At 37.0% G+C, this 22,595-nt stretch overlaps 1 protein-coding gene across 3 annotated transcripts in view; it reads right to left on the bottom strand.

Annotated features, from left to right (window-relative positions):
* Window positions 1-395: 395 nt before the first annotated feature.
* dym (dymeclin) overlaps window positions 396-22,595 on the bottom strand; it is a 79,390-nt gene continuing 57,190 nt past the window's right edge. For all 3 annotated transcript variants that reach the window (XM_079847588.1, XM_079847589.1, XM_079847590.1), the window contains 3 exons: window positions 17,114-17,296; window positions 13,883-13,996; window positions 396-1,166 (listed from right to left, as the gene is read on the bottom strand). In XM_079847588.1, the coding sequence (XP_079703714.1) occupies window positions 1,017-1,166; window positions 13,883-13,996; window positions 17,114-17,296 (447 nt within the window). In that variant the 3' untranslated portion in view covers window positions 396-1,016. The remainder of the gene's footprint in view (window positions 1,167-13,882; window positions 13,997-17,113; window positions 17,297-22,595) is intronic.

The following is a 22,595-nucleotide window of genomic DNA, read 5'->3' on the forward strand; positions in this document are numbered from 1 at the left end:
GTCCATCTCTCTACCTAAAATATATGAAAATGAAAACTGGGGAAACAAACAGCAATGAAACAAATGCAGTGTGTAGTTGTCTATACAATAATGTACATGCAATTATCTGAATCTATAATGTACATAAATCATAAACTACATGGGAAAGTTGCGTATGTTATTACACAAGTATCTAAATATTATTATTCATATTATGCTTAGAAAATCATTTAAATGCAATACGCTTTCTTAAGTGTATATATATATATATATATATATATATATATATATATATATATATATATATACACACATACACACACACACATATACATATATATATATGTGTATATATACATATATACACATGCATATATACATATATATACACATACATACATACATACATACATACATGTATATAAATAAAGGTTTTGGTTTTTCATTGTGCAGATGCTCAGATGTAGATTATATATGGGTACGATGAACAAAACATAATGGCAATAAATAAATTAATATAAAACAGCAAAGCATCCTACATATAAAACAAGCCAGAAATGGTCACATATTATTTATTTTGTAACTTACTATATATTGTGATATGTGAAGAAGCTGTGCATAATAATCAGCTCATTAATAATAATAATTCTTAATGGGGTCAAAGTATCTTCGCAAAGTGTTATTAATGTTCACCTTTAGTCAAGAAATGTTTTGCTTTTACTCATTTTCCCCACATGTGACCAAATCCATAAATCTGAACAGAAACAAGAAAACAAGCAAATGATTATCACCATCAACCGAAGTGTTTTAGCTACATCAGTCCTGTGACTGAAACCCCAAATCGTACCATTCCCAGAATCCAGTGCATCCGGCGGTGGGTGTCCGTGTTTGTTTGCCCTTTGAATGGTGTGACGAGGACGGAAGCTCAGGGTTCGGATATGACGACGCGCGAGCCGTACGTAGGCACTTGAGCTGCACGAGCGCACACACACACACACACACACACAGACACCTGAACAGACGTCCCGCGTCCTCCATCAGGGCAAGTCCATGCTGAACAGCTCGATGCCCTGAGAGTTCCAGTGCAGACCGACTCCAGAGTTAAAGACCAGAGACCAGACGTACGGGATGAAGAAATCCTCAGGCTGCTCTTCCTCCACGTATTTAAACTTCAGCTCTGGAAATATCTGCATGAGGATCACACACACACACACACAGAGTTACAAACTGCTGATAAAATGTTAAAACAGAACAATGCATCCTTAAATAAATCATCAAGCAGCGAAAACGTTGACTTTTTTTCAAAAGTGAAAAACCTTAGCAACCGTTAAGATATAATATTTGCTCACGTTTCAAGATTCATTCACTCAAAAGTCATTTCAGAAAAAAAGTCCAAAAGCTCATTGACATCAGTGTTACTTGAGTATTATTTATATTACAGTATTATATTTATTTATATATATATATATATATATATATATATTCAAGAATATGCAGTCTTTTGATTATTTTTTTTAATTTCAAGCTTATATCTCGTAATTCTGACTGTATGATTTGCAGTTGAGACTTTATATTTCACAATTTATAAAAAAAAGATTTATATATTTTATAGTATTAATTCATTAATATTTTATTCATTTTAATTTCCATTTTAGTAATTGTAATGCTTCAACTTCAAGTATTAAACTTATTTCAGTTAGTTTTAGTCATTTGCAATCGATTTCTTCTCATTTTGAAGAAAGATTATGAAAACAAATATTTGTTCTTTAGAGTAACACGCACTGATGCTTCGTATCACAATGACCAAGAGTGCCAATCAAGTCAGTTTTGATTTAATGTGACTAAGTGTAACATCACACACGCACAGATGTTTTTAAAGTCTTAAAAGTTCTGTTATTATTGCATATGTAAAAAGTTTCAAGAAAGGAGCGAGTGCAAATGAAGAGCGTAAATAAGCCTTCATAATGAGTGGAGCCATGTCTTTAAAGCGCGGTGAACACAGATACGCGTGTGTTATCTGATTTCAGGTGAAGCGGCTGGAGTTTTGACGCAGGTGTAATTCCATCCACCTGTGAGGTAAATACACTTGAGTTTGATTGATTATATGACAGACGGGAACACCTCAGACGCTGCTTTTCATGTTTAAATACAACCCTCTTAACCCATGGTAAAGCGATACGCAGCGCTACTACCCGAGACGCTAGCGGACGTCTCCTGTGTGCTAATCAGCGTGAGGAGGTGTGTGTGTGTTAGCTAACCGGAGGGGTTGAGTTCCTCACACACACACACAGACACACACAGACACAGACACACATACACACACACACACACACACACACACACACACACACACACACACACACACACACACACACCAACAACCGTGTGCGTCTACGTTTACAGACGCCTCGGCATTGGAAGTATTTTCCCATCATTCCTTTTATATTCAATAATTCTCAGGCTTGATCCAAACCAATAAGGTTCGAGATGAATCACAATGATTTTTAGAACTAGTTGATAATTCTTTAAAAAATGTAATTACAATAAAATAAAATTGAACTTTGTCTACCCGTTCATCCATCCATCAAACCATCCATCCATCCATCCATCCATCCATCCATCAAACCATTCATCCATCAAACATTCAACCATCCATCCATCAAACCATTCATCCATCCATCCATCAAACCATCTATCATCCATCCAACCATCCATCCATCCATCCATCCATCCAACCATCTATCATCCATCCAACCATCCATCCAAACCATCCATCCATCCATCCAAACCATTAATCCATCCATCCATCCATCCACCCATCAAACCATCCAACCATCTATCATCCATCCAACCATCCATCCAAACCATCCATCCATCCATCCATCCAAACCATTAATCCATCCATTCATCCATCCATCCATCAAACCATCTATCATCCATCCAACCATCCATCCATCCATCCATCCATCCATCCATCCATCCATCCAACCATCTATCATCCATCCAACCATCCATCCAAACCATCCATCCATCCATCCATCCAAACCATTAATCCATCCATCCATCCATCCATCCATCAAACCATTCATCCATCATCTCCATCCATATATCAAACCATTCCTCCATCCAAACATTCAACCATCCCCTCCATCCATCCATCAAACCATCCATCCATCCATCCAAACATTCATCCATCCATCCATCCATTCATCCATCCATCCATTCATTCATCCATTCATCCATCCATATAGCAAACCATTCATCCATATAAAATTAAATCTATAAAATGTGTTAAAAAAAATAATGGATAATGGATAAAGTCCTGCTCCACATGTTCACAGTGGAGATTTTAAAAAGTTACACCTAAAATTCTTCAGTTCTGCACTAAAAGCTCTCGGTGCAGCCTTGACTGGCTAACTACGGCCGCTGTTCCTGTTGTTCGGTATCAATGACCTCTGATCCATCTCTAAACAAACACAACAGCTGATTCCAGCCCACAGGAAGCTCTCTAACATGTAGTCTGACTTTAGGCCGCCAACAGGACTTTCAGAAACAGGAAGATGTCTGTCTGTGGCTCTGAGTAACACCGTTCACTCTTGGCTTAATTTGTAGTACCACAGAAATCCTCCTTCCGCTCTTTTCATAGGCCATGGAGGAAAAGAAGCCCAGAAGACATGAAGGAACCCCTTTCACTGGAACTTTACAGTTCCCCTGGAGCGATTCTGCAAACAAATGCTGTCATTTCCCATCAGTGAAAAAAAAAAAAAAAAGAGAGGAAAAAAAAAAGAGGCGGCTGGTGAAACGGCGCTTTCAACGGCTGCTGCAATGAGCAACTCCGTGGAAGATGTTGTCACTGAAATTTGAGTTTGAGGCAGTGAAACTTAGAAAGATATTTAGAGCTTTGTTTCAGACTAAAGGTTTGCATGCATAAAAACACATGCAAACTTGACGGCACATGCAAACACAGCCTTTCAAACAAACAAAACAGTGTCTTGTGAGTTCTTTGTGGATTTAACGCACTTGTGGATTTAACGTCATGCCTCCTTATATGCTCAAAACACAGGGCATTGCCATTGCAAATGAATATGAATAAGATTAAATGGCCAAGTGATTTATCGCAGCTGATAATCAATTCAGAAATGGACACTGGTGTGCGAATTGATGCCACAGAAAGGACAGTATTAATCTGATTCATGCATTTGTGCATCGTGTTGAAATGAGATAAACAATAAAAAAATTTATATATATATATATATATATATATATATATATATATATTCTTGTATACATCTGTAACGTGGGCCCTAAAAGTCTAAATAATACAAAATGTTCTTCTTTAATATGCAAATTCAGGTGGTATCATCCTACGAAATCATTCTGAAACATCTCAAGTATGATATCATATAAATAGATATTTACATATAAATGTTTAGGATATATATATATATATTTATTTAATTCCTTTTTCTTATTAGTTTCATGACAATTATGCACATTTCACTCTAAATTCTCTTTTTTTATTCATTTGTAAAACATTGTATATGATATTTATCATATGGTCATACTTGAAGTCGTGGAGATTTAGTGACAGCCAGTCCAACATTCTGTGCTCTCAACAAGCAAAAGCATGTATGTTTGTGTGTCTGACTTATTTGCATGTGCTTCTAAATTGCACAATTATTCTTCATGCTCTCTGCACTACAGCCATGACGTTCACGCAATTCATTCGATTTCACTAGCAAATTAGGACTCTATAAATCAAGGCCTTAGCAGAGAATAAATGAGAAATACGTTTCTGCTCATTCTCCATCGTTCTTTTATTTATCTGATATTATGTCCAATGAAATGTCACAAACAAAAAGGAATAGTGCTTGGTCACACCAGGGTTATTATAATTAACTAACGGTATGTTTACATGACAACAATGTACTAAAAACAGAAGACAGCATTGTCAAAACGATCCCCGTTCACACAGATCTGCGAAAATGACTAAAAAGGCTGTATTATGCATGCAACACTCCTCGAACACGTAATATACATGCGTGAACGTGATATCACCGTTTTCACAAATTCACATTTTTGTTGTTTACATGAAGACGGTAAAGGCAAAACCTTGCACTTTGAAACGCGTTTTCAAATGTTCACTCTTTCAGGCCCCCAAAACGCCGTTATTGCGTAAATAACAACATTTCCATTACTTGAGATAAACATTAACTGAAAGAAAATAAAAAACTTAAACTTATTTTATTTTAGCTAGTTGCAAAGGCAACATTTCTCATTTTTAGTTGAACTTGATATACTAAAATAAAAATGAATAATAAATAAATTACAAAATAATAAAAATGGCAAAACCGCAAACAAAATGACTAAAACATAAAATGAAAATGGAAAAATTTAAAACTAAATGAAAATATGATTAAAACTATAACAGTATCTCAGTGACAATAAAATATATTTGGGTAACACTTTATTTTAGTGTCCTTGTTACACGTTTCATGTACTTACCATAGAAATAACAGTAAATTATGCATAATTACATGCAACTAACCCTAATCCTACCCTAACCCTATAGTAAGTACATGTAGTTGCTTAATATTACTCAGTACTTAAATATATAATTAATCTGAACAATGACACCTTAAAATAAAGTGTAACCTAAATTTGTTGTTCACTTTAGACATAAATGGGCAGAATATTTACATTTATGAATTTTGCAGATGCTTTTATCCAAAGCGACTCATTCTCTGGGAATCGAACGCATGACGTTGGCATTGCTAGTGCTATGCTCTTTACGTTTTAAGATACAGGAATTCTTACAGGTTATTATGTAAATGGCAAGTTTAAGCTACAGAGTACATTTTGAATGATCAACACCCTGCAAACCTTCTAAGATTTCTACATTATTGTGTACACTACTCTTCAAAAGTTTGGGGTCGGTTTTCAAAAGAAGTCTCTTATGCTCACCACAGCGGTATTTATCTGACTAATAATCAGAAATGTTTCTTGAGCCGCAAATCATCATATCAGAATGATTTCTGAAGGATCATGTGACGCTGAAGACTGGAGTAATGATGCTGAAAACACAGCTTTGATCACAGGAGTAAATTAAATTATAACATATATTCACATAGAAAAGTTAAAATTGTAATAATATTTCACAATATTACTGTTTTTACTGTATTTTTGATCAAATAAATGCAGCTTTGGTGAGCAGAAGAGACTTCAATCTCACAGACCGCAAACTTTTGAATGGTAATGTACGTCTCAATCATTAGAGTGATAGTATTCAATCAGACAGCTGCCGGTTTGAACAGCTACAGGAATCAAGCCATGACTGAACAAGCCAACACAACCCCGAGCATGATCCAGCTCAACCAAACGCTTACAATATCCTACATAAAATATGCAGGAAATGCCTGGAGATTGGCTGTCCCGGGCAAAACCAGCAGCTGCGAGGTGGCGGGTCCATCAACAGCGATCTGACCCAACCCAATCAACCCGAGCCGACCCAAGCCAGCGCTCAGGTGAGTCGCAGGCCAATCGACAGCAGGTACGCTGCCCATCGGCGTTAATAATGCATCAGCATCCTATCATATTCCCCTGCGCTCTCATTGTGAAAGACAGAGGCTGTATTGAAGCGCTTTCATATCTGACTCCACAGAAAGGGCTCAGAACTTGGCTGGACTCGCTGACTCCGGGTCTGCTGGCTCGGCTACACTGCGGCTCTATTCATGGCCGGTCAAAGTCTGTCTGTTCCTTTCAGACGCCATACAAGCACACGGACCCGGTCTGTCACACGTGGGAGGACATGAAGCGACTCGCGTGATGAGGGACTCCGGGTCACAAGGTCAACGACTTTCAGAATGGCGGGGGACGATTAATGAACGATTAGTTTAGTTCATTCTTTATTGTTTTCAAAAACTTTACGGGTCAATGTGTCAAGAACATGTCAAGAACTTCCCTTTTGTCAAATTTGTCCCTAAAATCTAAAGAAAGAATTAAGAAACTATATTTTTCCTGCTGAAAATATATATATTTTTTCAATATTGTGACAATATTTACGTCAATTATGCACATTTCCCCCAAAGTCTCATTAGTCAAGTCAAGTCATCTTCATTTATATAGCGCTTTTAACAACATAGTGAATATTAGTGAAAAGTAATAATCCAAGTCTCATTATGAAAAAAAATAAAATAATGATCAATATATTTATACATCATGTATTTATTTATTAGTATTTATTTCATGCTTATTATAGTAATTTTATTTAATAAAAAGTTAAATATTATTGTACTGCCCTAATGAAAATCTGATAAAAATGTATAAATAAATTCAAATGAGAATTCAATAAGAATCTTGGGTAAACTGCGCTTAATTTTTCTGAAAGCAATAAAAAAAAAAAAAAAAAATATATATATACATATAAATATTACATAACTATAATATATATTATATAACTCAAATAAATAAATATATATATATATATATATATATATATATTTTTATTTATTTATTTATTTTTTTAAATAAAAAAAATATTAAAAAAATAAAAAAATAATAATACCTTATGAAAGCTAACAAAATATCTTTAAAATCCCAATCCAATATCATGCAATTCTTTGAATTTAAACGTGTTGATGGCGTACAAATAAAACGTCTTCATCAAGAAGTGACTCAAATGAACCAGGAAATAAACAGGCGCTGAGTATCAGCTTCATGTCAGAGTACATATGAGTCCCACTGAGGGCAGATGAAAACCCAGAGCTATTTAAACTCTTAGATGTTCTCTGAACTGAAGTCTTGCGTCAAACTGTTCTCTTCTCAGTTCTCAAACACACACACACACACACAGAGAGAGAGAGACATACACCCCCCTGCGGGGCCCCAGTGTTTCCTGGGAAGAGAAGGGCCAGACAGAGCCCGGGCAGAATTGGCTCATGGTTGGCTGAGCTCCAAGGTCGCCAGTCGGCTTGGCCCTGGTTTGCAGCAGTCGGAGCCTCAGAGCAGAAACAGTTCACTAACACACACACAGATCGGCCTGCTCACACACACAGGGGAAATGGACGCAGATGATTTTACATTAAAATGGGGCGAAATCAAACACACATATATTAAACACACACAAACTGAGAAAGAGACATTAATCACTTGTGTCTGATTCAAGACATACACTGATAAGAATATATTGTGACAAGCGAACATTTAGGAACATATAGGAAATACCTATAAAAGCAATTTACAAAATATTTGCACACTACAAAAAAGAGCAATCAGGATAATAAATCATACTGGGTATTACGAGCACACTAATCTTCTGTTTTTAAATTCGCATTTGTTAAAATTTATGGACATTGTTACATTTAAAACTGCTCAATTTATGTTTAAAGTCAAAGAAAATAATTTACCAGGTAACATAAGTGCAATGTTTAATAAAAGAGATGGGGGATATCATCTAAGAGGATATTGTATGCTCAAACAACCTCCTGTGCGAACTGCTATTAAAAACATGTGTATATCAGTTTGTGGGGTAACCTTATGGAATGGACTGGATAATGACATCAAACAGAGTTTTAATATCATTCGGTTCAAAAATAGATTAAAGAAATCATTATTGGACCAATATAGATAAGCAAAGATTGAAACACAGGTCTAAATCTGCAATGTGATAGTGTTGTGGTTAAGGTATTGTTGTGAGTTATGTAAGATCTGAGAAAAATGAATGTATTAACTGCGTATTAATTTGCTTTGTAATATTATGTTGTTAAATAGGGGCAGGTTTAAATAAGCTAATTGCTTCTGCCTGCTCCTTCTCAAACAAATCTTTTATTTTGATATTATTATTATTATTATTATTATTACTATTATCTTTTATTTATGTATTTATTACTTTTATTTTGTTTTTGTTTTTGTGATGGTTGTTTTATTTCGTGGTTTTAATTATTGTTTTGTATGTTGTATAACTATGTTGATTGTTTGAGATAAATAATAAAGAAAGAAAGAAGAAACATTGCATATCCATAATGAGAGTCAAAATAAAGGCCATAGTGACATCAGACAAAAAAAGAAAGTTGGCAACCCATTAGATTTGGATGAAATTCAAAACAGTTTGGGATGAGATTATGATTTTTTTCTTTAGAATTACATGTTCAAAAAAGGACCAGAATTATAATTTGGGGTTAGTAAGACTTTTTTTTTTAAGAAATGTATACTTTTATTCAGCAAGGATGCACACCTGTTTTCAAAATTGATAATAATAATAATAAATGTTTCTTGAGCATCAAATCATCATATTAGAATGATTTCTGAAGGATCATGTGACACTGAAGACTGGAGTAATGATGCTGAAAATACAGATTTGATCACAGGAATAAATTATATTTTAATATATATACAAATAGAAAACTGTTATTTTAAACTACAATAATCTATCACAATATTCTTGTTTTCACTGTATTTTTGATCAAATAAATGTAGCTTTGGTGAGCAGAAGAGACTCCATTCAAAAGCAAAATAAAAAAAGTCAGTTCAGCTTTTAAATGCATTAGAAAACAGAAAACTCTGCAAAAACCTGATTGAGAAAGCAGTCTTTTTCATGACTAGTTAAGTGTCATATCCAAGAATTTCAAAATGCATCCAAAAGCCTTTATGAAAGCATGTGTGTGTGTGTGTGTGTGTTACACTGATGTCGCCCTCCCTCACAGGAGCCACGGTGTCTCTGTCTTATCACCACGCAACACACACACCAGCGCACTGGCCAAACAACAAATTCCACCGCCTCTGTCACTCCGTCCACGTCACACACGGCTGTCGCAGCTCCTATTCAACACTAAAGAGAGAGAGAGAGACAGAAAGAAAAAGGAGAGACAGAAAGAGGTAGAGCTCTGGGCAGACAGGCAGTCTGGCCCTTCACGCTTCCTTTGTGTGTGTGTTTGTGGTGGAATAAGGGCCGTCTGTACCAGGACCGAGGGTACGGAACATCCCTCAAGCGCACAGTTGCTCTCTTGGGACTCTGATTCTGATAAGTGTTGCCTACTGCATGCTTGAGTGTGTGTGTGTGTACACGAGTCTGGATGTCTAGACGAGAATTTTTCATTCCCAGTCCTGGGGACGCCCAGGACACAAACACAACACAACACAACACACACACACACACAGAGACAGAAATGCACAAGTACGCCAATAAACTACTAGAGAAAACATAGTAGAAATTAGAGATGCAAGACTATGCAATATTAATATCACTAGTCAGTGTGTTGCATAAATAAACTTGCTCAATATGTATACGTGTACACACACACACACACACACACACACACACACACACACACACACACACACAGAGACAGAAATGCACAAGCACGCCAATAAACTACTAGAGAAAACATAATAGAAATTAGAGATGCAAGACTATGCAATATTAAAATCACTAGTCAGTGTGTTGCATAAACTTGCTCAATATGTATACGTGTACACACACACACACACACACACACACACACACACTTAAACACACATGTACATTCATATTTATACATACAGGGCGCTATATATATATATATATATATATATGTATATATGTATATATGTATATATGTATATGTATATATATATATATATATATATATATATATATATATATATATATATATATATATATATATATATACATACTATATGTATAAAGTCCTGAATAATTAGGCTGGTCTTGGACTCACACAACCATAATCAGGCATGTTTTTTGGGGATATTTACACACATTCTTGTGTCTAATAGCAGATTGAAACTTGAACGGACTTCACGGGTCTCGAAACATGTTTTTAAATGTTGGATTATTAGTTGCGTTGTCTTAAAAACACAACAATCAAGGCTGAAAGCTCAACAAAGGCCAAAGCCACCCATCTGAAAGTGTTTAAAAGGGGATGTTTCTCAGACGTGATGCTTCTCAGCAGGTTTTATTGTGCAAGCTGTTGCTAAATATCAAAACTAAAATACTAAAATAATCCAGATAAACTAGTTAACCTCACTAAATCGTTAATAGACAACAAATCTGTTCTGTCTGGTTTACAAAGCAGCTTATTACAGTTGCGCAGTGTATACCGTCACATAACGGCCAGCCCAACTTGTTGCTAAAGTCTCAAACAAAACTTTCACATAACATTCAAAGATTCAGTTACAAGAACGTTTTCCTCATAATGGCGTTCACACTGAGAACGATTTGCAATGACTAGACAATATACATCAGCCCATCCATGAAGGTCTGCGGGTGTTTCTCAGGTCTAACGATCTCTATCGGCCCTCAAACTCATTCGCCTGGCCATTAACCTGATGGATGTCGTCTGTGATATCTGAAACACGGAACATGTGATAGAACACGCAATTAAACGGTGGATGAACGGCACATACCGGCCACTTTTTCCCTGATTTAGGGGGATCAGAGGGGATTGTGGGTAAGGATAAGAAGGTAACGAGACACGTGCTGCAGATTTATTCCAGTCTTTCAGCCCGTATATCAGAGACAGATATGTGTGATTTCCTGTTCTTCTGGAGATGTCATTACCCGCATGTGTTATAAAGTGTAATGGATGGCCCCGGAGGAGTCGTTTGTGATAATGAAGATGAGGCCTGACCCGCTCTCAAACATGATTGCTCGCGTGTTCACACCCGCCGCTCACTCTCGTATCAGATAAAGCACAGCTTCATTTACCTGCAAAGTTGTGTAAAGTTTGCCAAACAAATTCAGCTAGAGTTATAAATATTCATAAAAATACACATTTGGCATCACCGATTAGGGCTGTCACTTTTTGAAAACATCCTGTTTGATTTTGGAGACACAAGTGTTCATTGAATCGATTGTAAAATCGATTTTCCACGTCTAAAGACGTTTCCATTTTAAACGCCAAATATGGGCAAATCAACGGACAACTAACAGGCATTAGGATGAACGTAAAGAGAGCGCGCCGCGCTTGAGACGCGCACAAGTCAGCAATATTCCTGATGATTTATTGGCGTGAAGTTTCGTGCACAATGACAAACAGGAGTGCAACATTCTAGACAATAAGCAGAGTGGACTGCCATAACATCAATGAAGAACATCACTGCAGGCTTCAACATGGCTGTGTTTACCATTAGAAATGTCAAACAAATGTTGCCTAAGTAGGCGATTGTAGACCGTAGCCCGAATCTGTATCTGTTTGCCTGAGACTGTCTGAATACCGGCAGAATTCACAGTTTTGTAGTAAAAAGAGACACATTATGCAGAAGTATAATTTGCTGTTATGTGTGTGTGTCAGAGCCTATAGTTGCTGTGTGACGCGCGTTCGCTGCGGGCGTATCGTGACGAGCTGGACGCGCCCCGAGAGAAGGCCGTTAAAATCGATTCCCTATTTTCGTTTTCGAAACTTGTGTTGGTTGGCCGATCGATTGTGCAATCGATTTTCAAACGTAAAGTGACAGCCCTATCACCGATACACCAATACTGCTACTGATGTCTCTATGAAACAGAATTTTTTTCTCAATTTTAGCCATTAATTACAGGCATTCAGAATTACAGTATAATTGAAAGCTATAATTTATCCTAAACTTATACCGTAACTTAGCGTCTAACTCAAACACTGGCCAGTGAAATCGAACAATTTATTAGCCAATGGCTAAGCATAGCATGAAAATTTATTCGCATATGCGAGTGATTTACTCTCATCGTAGAGGGTTGCTTCTTAATGCTGGAAATGTTTTTCAGTCAAGAGCAGTGAGTGTCTTTTGTTCTTTGATTAACATTAATGACAGACATCACAGCTGCAGGTTTATTAGGCTTCTGTCACTTTAAGAGCTGCCGCAGACGACGAGGATCTGACGCACATCTTATTTTCTCACATCTCTTTACATACATTCAAGTCTTCATTTTACTAATTTAATTGTGCTTGCGAAGATACTCGACAAAACAGGCATTTTGGCATAATTCTGTGTGCTTTTGTCCATTCAAGCGCTGTCTGGAGCGGCTTTCAGTGCGCACGAATGTGTGTGTGTGTGTGTGTGTCACACAGACAGGAGATTCACAGACGTGTGCCAGTAGTAACGCACTGCCTTCTCTTTTGTGTCTTAACGCGTGAATGGTTTAAAAGCATTTGCTTGAATAAGAGTGTGATCATGTATTGTAACACTAGCCAAAGGATGACGGGAAAAAAACAGATACTGCGTTAAATGCATTAAAAAGAATTTACGTGTTAAACTGGAAAAAATAATCGCATGTTGATTTTGACAGCACTGATATATATATATCTATATCTATCTATATATCTATCTATCTATATATATATATATATATATATAAATATAATTTTTTCTAGAACTTTTTTCAAATTTATTTTACAAATATTTGTATACTTATTCTTTCAATGAATACACACACATATTTGTTTTGCACTAGTTAGTAAGTAAATATATTTAATTATTACAATTTAATTGAAAAATATATATTTACATAAAAAATATATACATAAAGAGTTTTTAACAGGACTAAAAATACAAAAATTCTACTACTACTTTTTTTATTTTTCAATAAAATACTGCAAAACACATGGTGGATTAGAAATATTATTTATTTGGATGATTATTTATTTATGAAACTAATAACTTTTACCATGGTAACACCTGATGTATGTGTGTGTGCACAGATGGCGGTTGTGTGATACAGTCAGCTGGTGAATTATTAATTCTTAATCCAGTGCATCTTAGAAGAACTAGTTTTCCTGTCTCTAGGAGGAAGTGAAATGTCACGGCTCTATATTTAGATAGGGACAAATATTTTGTTTTGAAAATAAAACAAATATTAGAGTGAAGAGGTCAGATGGGTGGAGAGGTGGACAGGGCCGATGAGGCCAGAAAGAGAGTTCATGTGTGTGCTTACCTTCAGACGGTCTTTAGGGAGGGCCACGGCACCTTTCTTGATGACCTCTTGAACTCTCTCCACTGATAGGTCACTTCCTGCCTGCTCCAGTCGCTGACTGAAGAATCCAATCACCTTAACACAAACATACACAGTCAATAGCTATGTTGCCAGTCACTGTGGCTCTTTTTACGTACATCATAAATGACTTGTGCCTCAGAGCGGCAGATGAGACACAATAAACACCGTCATGATATATATCTTGTGTTCTGATGCTGGTGTTTGGGAACGCAATCATGTGAGACACATGTAGGAGGGAATTAAACTGAATAATTTTGATGACAGAGACTTTGACTTTTCAGAACGACCAAACCAACATTTGAGATGCTGTGCGATGCGATTGGTCCGCTGGTTAGTCTCATTGAGGGATTTATTCGGTATACATGTTTCCATGGTGGTTTATGCACACATCTTCTTATCGGATTAAAAAATTGTCCGCCTCAATTGAGTGCATACGTTTTTATGCACATTTTTTTGAAATTATGCACATCTTGGTATTTCCATCCAGCTTTTTTGATGCGATATCCCAAAATTCGTTGATGTAAATATAGCTAACGCCATGACATCAGTGCAATGCTGTAAAATATGATGTTTGCACAGTGTGTGTGATACAATATCCCAGAATGCAATGTAATGATGAATGAATCAACAGCAATAATCAAACATCTTCATTACTCATCGGAGTGTCAAAAGACATTCCTGGTTAAATAAATAAAATAATAAAAACTAAAACCGTGTCTAAAACCAGAAAAAAGCAAACAGAACCCATTATAATCAGAACTAATTGAAGACATTTGTACGAAATTTTTTTAATATGCACAATTACTGTACTTATTTCTAGCCTGACAACTGGATTTCTGAATTTTAGAAGAAAGAAATTCACATTTTATGCAGCACACAGTATATACTGTGCAGTTTGCAGTGCACTAGTATTCCATTAATTCAGTTTTGGATGAAAGCAATTTTATTCTGTGTGGTGTGTTTAAGGCTGGAGGGAGTCATGCAGCATTAATGCACCAGTGTGAGTGTGTGTTTAAAGAGGGAATTTACTTCCTGACTTCTGTAGATTACCCAGAAGCCCCCTGGGCTTCTACTGCACAATATAAATGCAGTAGGTTTAGTGTAAATCTCTTCATCTATATGGATGTTTGCACTGAGGATTTTGAACCATGTGCTAGAGTATCATCTTTAGAGAGTGATACGGACAGCCACATGAACTACATATCTAAACAAAAGCAAAAGCTCTGTGAAAAAATCTAGTGAGGTGTCAATCTTAGGCAACATATTTAGGCATATACGCACAGTACTTTTGCAGTACAATGGTACAGTGATGGCAACATATACCATAGTAGGTCTTTTTTATTGTTTTGTTGTTAAAAGTTACCTAGTTTTGACCTAAGTCAATGTTTTGGTCACATATAATTATTTATACACATATTTAATATTTAAAAATAATCTTCACAACATGTCAATGTAAAACTCTACTGGAGTCAACAGCAATCGTGTGTTGCTGCTCATGAAGAGTGTTTCAAATCAGTCACTTTAGGTTTAGTTTCAGCGTATCTTTTCCATGTTAATCAGAGTGTTTGTCCTATCCAGCCGCGACGGCGACACGCGACGATACTATTTTAGAAACGGTTTCTATTTTTCTGCGACGTCGCGCTGGAACAACAAACACAAACTTTTTATGTGCTTTATTTAATGTTAAAAGCGTGTAATGTGACTTTGAATATCATTTAGTGCTCCAGCTTTGTAGCTGTAAAAGCAACAATGGATAATTCACCTCAGATCTTGAAATTAAACAAATGGAAACAAGAACGTTCAAACTGTGAACAAACAAGTGCATTATTTGACAAAGATTGTTTTAGTAACTCAGTAGCCTATGTATTTGAATAATGTTTAAATGGTGTAATATTTGTGAATTTGATTGTGTAGCTACTTATCAATTTTCTAGCGAGTGCCGTCAACTCTCCGGTGCCGCGAGACTCCGCCCACACGCTGTTCTGATTGGCTGTGGGTTTTGATTGATTTTTACTAGGGCTGTCAAACGATTAATCGCATCCAAAATAAAAGTTTGTGTTTACATAATTTATGTCTGTGTACGGAGTATAATTATTTTCTATATATAAATACACACACATGCATATATATATTTAAGAAAATGTGTTATTTATATATAAAATATTTATATATAATATAAATTATATATAATATAAATATATATACACAGTATATACATGCAAATATTTCTTAAATATATACATGCATGTGTGTGTATTTATATATAGAAAATAATTATACACCGTACACACACATGTATTATGTAAAAACAAACTTTTATTTTGGATGCGATTAATCGTTTGACAGCCCTAATTTTTACGCATCTCGCATCACGTCTAGTGTGGACAGACAAATTATTTGTCGCTGTAATCTTCTTGCGTCTGGTTAGGGACCGTTCAGTATTTATGGCATGGACCACCGGAGGAAAATAGGGGAGGGTCATGTCTTTTTATTCTTTGTTGAGGGGAGGGTCATCCAACTTTTTTTTGTCTACGGGGAGGGTCACCCAACTTTTGCATTAATGAAAACAGCAAAATTTCAAAGTGGCTTGTTTGGTGCATATTTTTCCATGTAGCTCTCTCAGTCTCGGCCCCCCATTGCTAGCAGATGGGTCTGACCCAACAAAAATCCAGTTTGTTTGACAGTGCCCGCGCGCGCTTCGGGCGTACGCGCTCAGAAAAACTGCATCATGTCAGAACAGAACGCCAATGAAAGCAAAGCTTTAAAGCACGAGCAAATAATGAACTTTTGTGATTGCGAATAAGTGCAGTGTCCTGTGAGTGTAACTCTACCGCTGCATTAACATGTGATGTGAATATACGTCGAGTTTTACAGTATTGGGACTGAGGTGCCAGAACTGCAGCTGATAGCACGGATACTAGCATACTTTAGATTCCATGCTTACTGTGTTTCCACAACAATGTTAGTGAGTAAATCTTCTGAAATGGCCACCATAACAGTGGGAGTGTGATGTGTAAGATGAGAAAGCAGAGGTTAAGTCGTTTGTCATGGTTGTAAAAAAACAATGGCTACCTGAACATCTTTGCCAAGCGCAAAACAGTACAGAAGTAATCAATAAATTATCGGGGAGGGTCATGCCTTTTTTCACAATCACAATTTTTCACGTCTCACCGTGTCAAGGTTCTGCATGATATCCTGGAAAGAGGGATGCGAGCGAAACTGTTCGAACAGTTCTCGCTTATAGAGCAGCGCGTACAGCAGGTTCGGGTTGTGATGGAGGGAATTACTCAAACAGGAGTTTATAATCTCCAACATCATTCTGATCACCTCCTCGATGACATTCAGATCCTGAGCCTGAGGGAAAAAAGAGAAAATGCAGCGAGTAATGACAGAATTTTTTTTTTTTTTTTATTGTAATCATATTTCACAATAATATTGTTTTTACTGTATTTTTGTTCAAATAAATGCAGCCTTGGTGAGCAGAAGAGACTTTTCAAAACCATTAATAAATCTCGTTAACCATAAACTTTCGAACGGCTTGATCAGTAAATCCAAACAACACTAATTGTCTCCTAACCTTTGCATCCCTGGTTCAAACGCATGGACTAATGCTGTCTAGGAAAGTGCCAACAGTGCAAAGAACACCACACTGTGTGTGTGGGTTAAATGGGTTAACATTTCCCTGTGCTCTGCTGCAGTCTGGGCCATCACACTTTTTCTGGGTCACACACACACACACACACACACACACACTTAAAGCGGGGGCAACAGAAATGCATATTTTCTCCCTTTTTTGCAGCCGCATCATATATATTTCATGCATCAAATTGAAGCATGTTTGAAGCCAAGGCTGTAAGGATGTATAGAGTGTGTGAGTGTGTGGGGGACATTTACATCAGCAGTTTGTTCAATGCAAACCCAGAAATCCCCACAAACATATAGATACTGGCCTTAACCCGGGGTTAAAATTGATGTTAAGACAGGTATAATTGCATTACAAAACTATAAAGCATTATATCTTGAATAAATAAGTATAAGAGTTATAGTACTAAGGGACTGCTTCAAAGAGTGCAATTCATTATAAAATGCACAACATAACATGCCAATATACTGTTTAAACATTTGAGCATGAGCTAGGATTATAATGTATTAAAACTGTAGTAGCTTGTTTATGAGAATATCTTCACATATAAACCATTGCCAAAAGATTCTTCTCTTCAGTAACACAATGCATTTGACATTCAAATTCGTTAAAAAAATGTTTAAAAAAAAAAAGTCATGTCTCTGAAGAGCGCTCAGTCTCTGACCTTTGACCTTCTCATTTCCTTTTCTCCCACTGTCCTTCCCTATACAGAGTCTCTGCCTGCAGCCATCTCGGCCTCCTCTTTATGTTATTCATCTATTGCTTATTCTCAAGACTGATGTCAGTTTCCGAGCCACAAATCTCTCCGGACAAAAGCAAGTTAATGGAACAGAATGTGCAATCCGGTTTCCATGGGAACGAACACACACACACACACACGCACGCACGCACGCACGCACGCACGCACGCACGCATGCACACACACACGCACACACACACACACGCACACGCACACGCACACGCACACGCACGTGCACACGCACACGCACACGCACACGCACACACATCAAATGCTCTTTGTGTGGAGAAGCTAACAGAAGTGATTTTAGGAGATGGCAGCTCGAGAAAGCTCAGAGTGTGTGTAGTGACACACAAAAGCCCGGGAATGTACAAAAACACACAGTTTTATGGAATTAGCTACAATGACTGTACGACAAACAACCGCAGCATCGTTTACAACACTGCAAACATAATTCAACTCCTGGGAGAGAGAGAGAGAGAGAGAGAGAGAGAGAGAGAGAGAAGGAGATGGAGAGAGAGAGAGAGAGTGAGAGAGAGAGAGAGAGAGAGAGAGAGAGAGAGAGAGAGAGAGAGAGAGAGGAAAAGAGAAATAGAAAGAAAAGAAAAAGAAATAATAAAGATAAAGAAAATGAAAATAAAAAGAAAGGTAAATAAAAAGAAAATGAAACAAAAGAAAATAGTAAGATAGAAAAGAAATAAATAAAAAGGAAAAGCACAGAGAGAGAGAGAGAGAGAGAGAGAAAGGAAAAGAGAAAGAGAAATAGAAAGAAAAGAAAAAACAAAGAAATAATAAAATAAGATAAAGAAAAGGAAAATAAAAAAGAAAGTAAGGTAAATAAAAATAAAATGAAACAGAAAAGAAGATAGAAAATAAAAATATAAATAAAAAAGGAAAAGATAAAAAGAAAAAAGAGGATAAGATGAAAACTAAGATAAGTAAGAAAAAGAAAATAAGACAAATAAATAAAATTAAAATAAAACAAGCTCATCCTGCAGTGTTTTTGCTCCAGAAATGAATGTTTCTTCAGTGGTTGAGGAGAGTGGACAGTAGGAAGGTCACATGACAGTAACAACATGGCGGATGTAGTACATCCGAATTTCATTTATACTACCCATATTATTACTATAGAGAGCATATTTTTTAACGGTCGCGAAGTTCTAGTGTAGTAACTACTCAGACAAAACGTGATTTCGGATTTCAGATTTCCCTCAAAGAGCCAGACACATACGTGTGTAAAGCGCTCAGTCCCGCTGACCTCAGACTGAATCACTCTCACAGTGGCACCAGTGCCAGAAGAACAAGAGCTTTACTGGAAAGACAGCAGGTTTTGGAAAGGCCTTTGTGATTACTGTTCTGCTTGAGACTCACGCAGATAAATTCCTCTGGAAACACACACACAAACACACGTGTACACGATTAAGCCGCCTTCAGTGTCCCCATACGGCACCGTCTGTTAATACCTGAACCGCGGCGACAGAAGAAACACCATCCTTGATGTCAGGACACGTATAAAGGCGACATCTGACACCGACGCATGATGCAAGACCCTGAGAAGATGGAAACTTCATGCTGTTGAATTAAAGCAGGGATGTGTCATTCAGGCGCCTCTAGTGGCAGCAAACAGAACTGCAAAAATAATGACTGATTTCAAACAGGTTTTCGTGGAAAACGTGCATTAAGCACAGAGCCCTTGCAATATTGCTGACCCTAAAATTAGGGACGTGTTGAAGTTCATCAAACAAAATGCGAAAAATAAAATACATAAATTGAAAAAACAATAGACGTTTTGAGAGATTTCAAGCTGAACCCTATCCGGATAGTCGAATATTTAATGCGTTCATTATTTCTTATATCCCTTTCTATTCTAAGCTTCTACTATTTTGAACTTTTGTATTCATAGTGCTTCTCGTGATATTGCCTCCTGAAGATGAATCGCATGCTGTATTCCTCATTAGTAAGTCACTTTGGATAAAAGCATCTGCTAAATGAATAAATGTAAATGTAAAGTGGTAGTTCACTTAAAAAAATAAAAAAGGAAAAATCTGTAATTAATTACTCACCCTCAAGACTGGTTAATCTTCTAAACACACATTAAGATATTTTTTAATCAAACCTGAGAGGTTTCATTAAGGCATTGCAAAACTAATCTATATGAATTAAGCTGTTTAATATAAGTCTATATGATCGCTTTATATGATGAACAGATTTAATTCAGGCTTTTATTCACATATAGCTTGTGCTTCTGTACATGTATGTGTGTTGATCAGTGTGTAGACGCAAATAAAATCTGTTCATCACATAAAGCGATCGTATCTCTTCACGAGACTTGAATTTGTTGTATGACGCTTTTATGATCTTTTTGAATCTTCAAAGTTTTGATTACATGGACTTTCAATGGAGGGACAGAAATCTCTCGGGGATTAATTTAAAATATCATAGTTTGTATTACGGGATTGGAACGACACGAGGTGAATAAAAGATGACAGATTTGTATCTTTTCGTTTTTGGCTAGTCCATTCAGGTTTGTTTCTACAGTGCGGATGTTGAGTTTGCAGCAGTTGCGCTGATGATATAAGCCCAGCCGAAGCCCTCCGCTCTGGGTCGCGTTCCTCACACCTTCCCCTTCCCACCAGACAGAGGAAATTCCTGCCCTCCGTTCCCATGACGACCCCCTACATGTCGGAAAAGATCTGCGGACGCAGCAGTCGGGAATATTAACGGGGTGGGAGACTGTCGCCGCTGTTATTAACCAAATTTAAGAGACTTATGAAACAAATGTGCAGGATGGGATCAGACCGAACCTGGAAAATCCCGTCTAGACCTGCGGTTCTAGACAAACAGGTCAAAGGTCCGTTCAAACTGGTAAACAGTACTGGTCTGGTACTTGATGTTCGAAGTGAAATGTGGGCCGTGAAGCAAAAGCAGTTGAGGAGGACGTCTGGGAAACCGGATCAAACTACAACCTAGAAAGAAGCTGGAGGTGTCTAGACAGAAACAGGGAGTGATAATTAGACGAGAAGAACGTAGGAGTGAATTAGGGATGAGAGCGATATGCTCTACAGTACAGACTAATGAGATTACACACACACACACACACACACACACACACACACACACACACACACACACACACACACACACACACACACACACACACACACACACACACACACACACACACACACACACACACACACACACAGACACAGAGAGACAGAGAGGGAAAATCAGGTCAGATGTTAATGTGTGAACAACCTGAGTGTGTGGAACAAATCCACAGACACAATCAAAGCACTTCTGTAGATAATTCAAGTATCTTCCAATCATATAGTCTAATCATACACAGATGTTATGCTGTGTGCTATTAGTATTTTTCATTAATTAATATCGGTCTGATTATTTATCACCATAACATTGATCAGAAGAGTCACTGTGAGTGGAATGTACATATAAACACTATTGTTTGGGGTCAGATTTTTGTAAAGAAATTAATACTTTATTCAGCAAGGTGCCATTAAACTGATGAAAAGTGACATTTCTAATCATTTATATAATTAATATTCAACCAAGAACCCTGACAAATATTGAAAATAATCAGAAATGTTTCTTAAGCAGCAATTAATCACATTAGAGTGATTTCTGAAGGATCATGTGACACTGAAGACTGGAGTAATGATGCTGAAAATTCAGCTTTGATCACAGGAATACATTACATTTTAATATATATTCACATAGAAAACAGCTATTTTAGATTGTAATAATATTTCACAATATTACTGTATTTTTGATCAGCCTTGGTGAGCAGAAGAAACTTGTGGCTGCTTGACAGCGTGGGTTATTTCCACCAAAGATTAACACCTATGGTAAAGGGTTTTATTACATCACTAACCGTCAGTACATAAGCCAATGACTCATAAACCTAGAGAGAGACAAAGAAAGACGCTACCGAAAATCAAATAGTGTGTATGTGGATTGAGAAATAGATAGAAAAGAACAGGAAGTGCACAAGCATCCAGTGCCAGACAGTCATTAGTCATCTGTCTGTGTGCATACGTGCATGAGCGCGCGCGCGTGTGTGTGTGTGTGGTCTAATGATCAGCTAATGACTGTGATGTCAATACCATCTAAGCCAGTAAGAGGCAAACACCTGTCTCCATGGTTACAAGTCCTTATGCTCTCAAACAGAGGTCAGGGGTCAAAGGTCAGGTCAAGGAGAGACAGTGATCCCAAGAGGTAGATGGTCGTCGCCATGGCAACAGTCAGGTAAA

This window comes from Squalius cephalus (genome assembly GCF_949319135.1).
Source record: "Squalius cephalus genome assembly, chromosome: 17".
NCBI lineage: Eukaryota > Metazoa > Chordata > Actinopteri > Cypriniformes > Leuciscidae > Squalius > Squalius cephalus.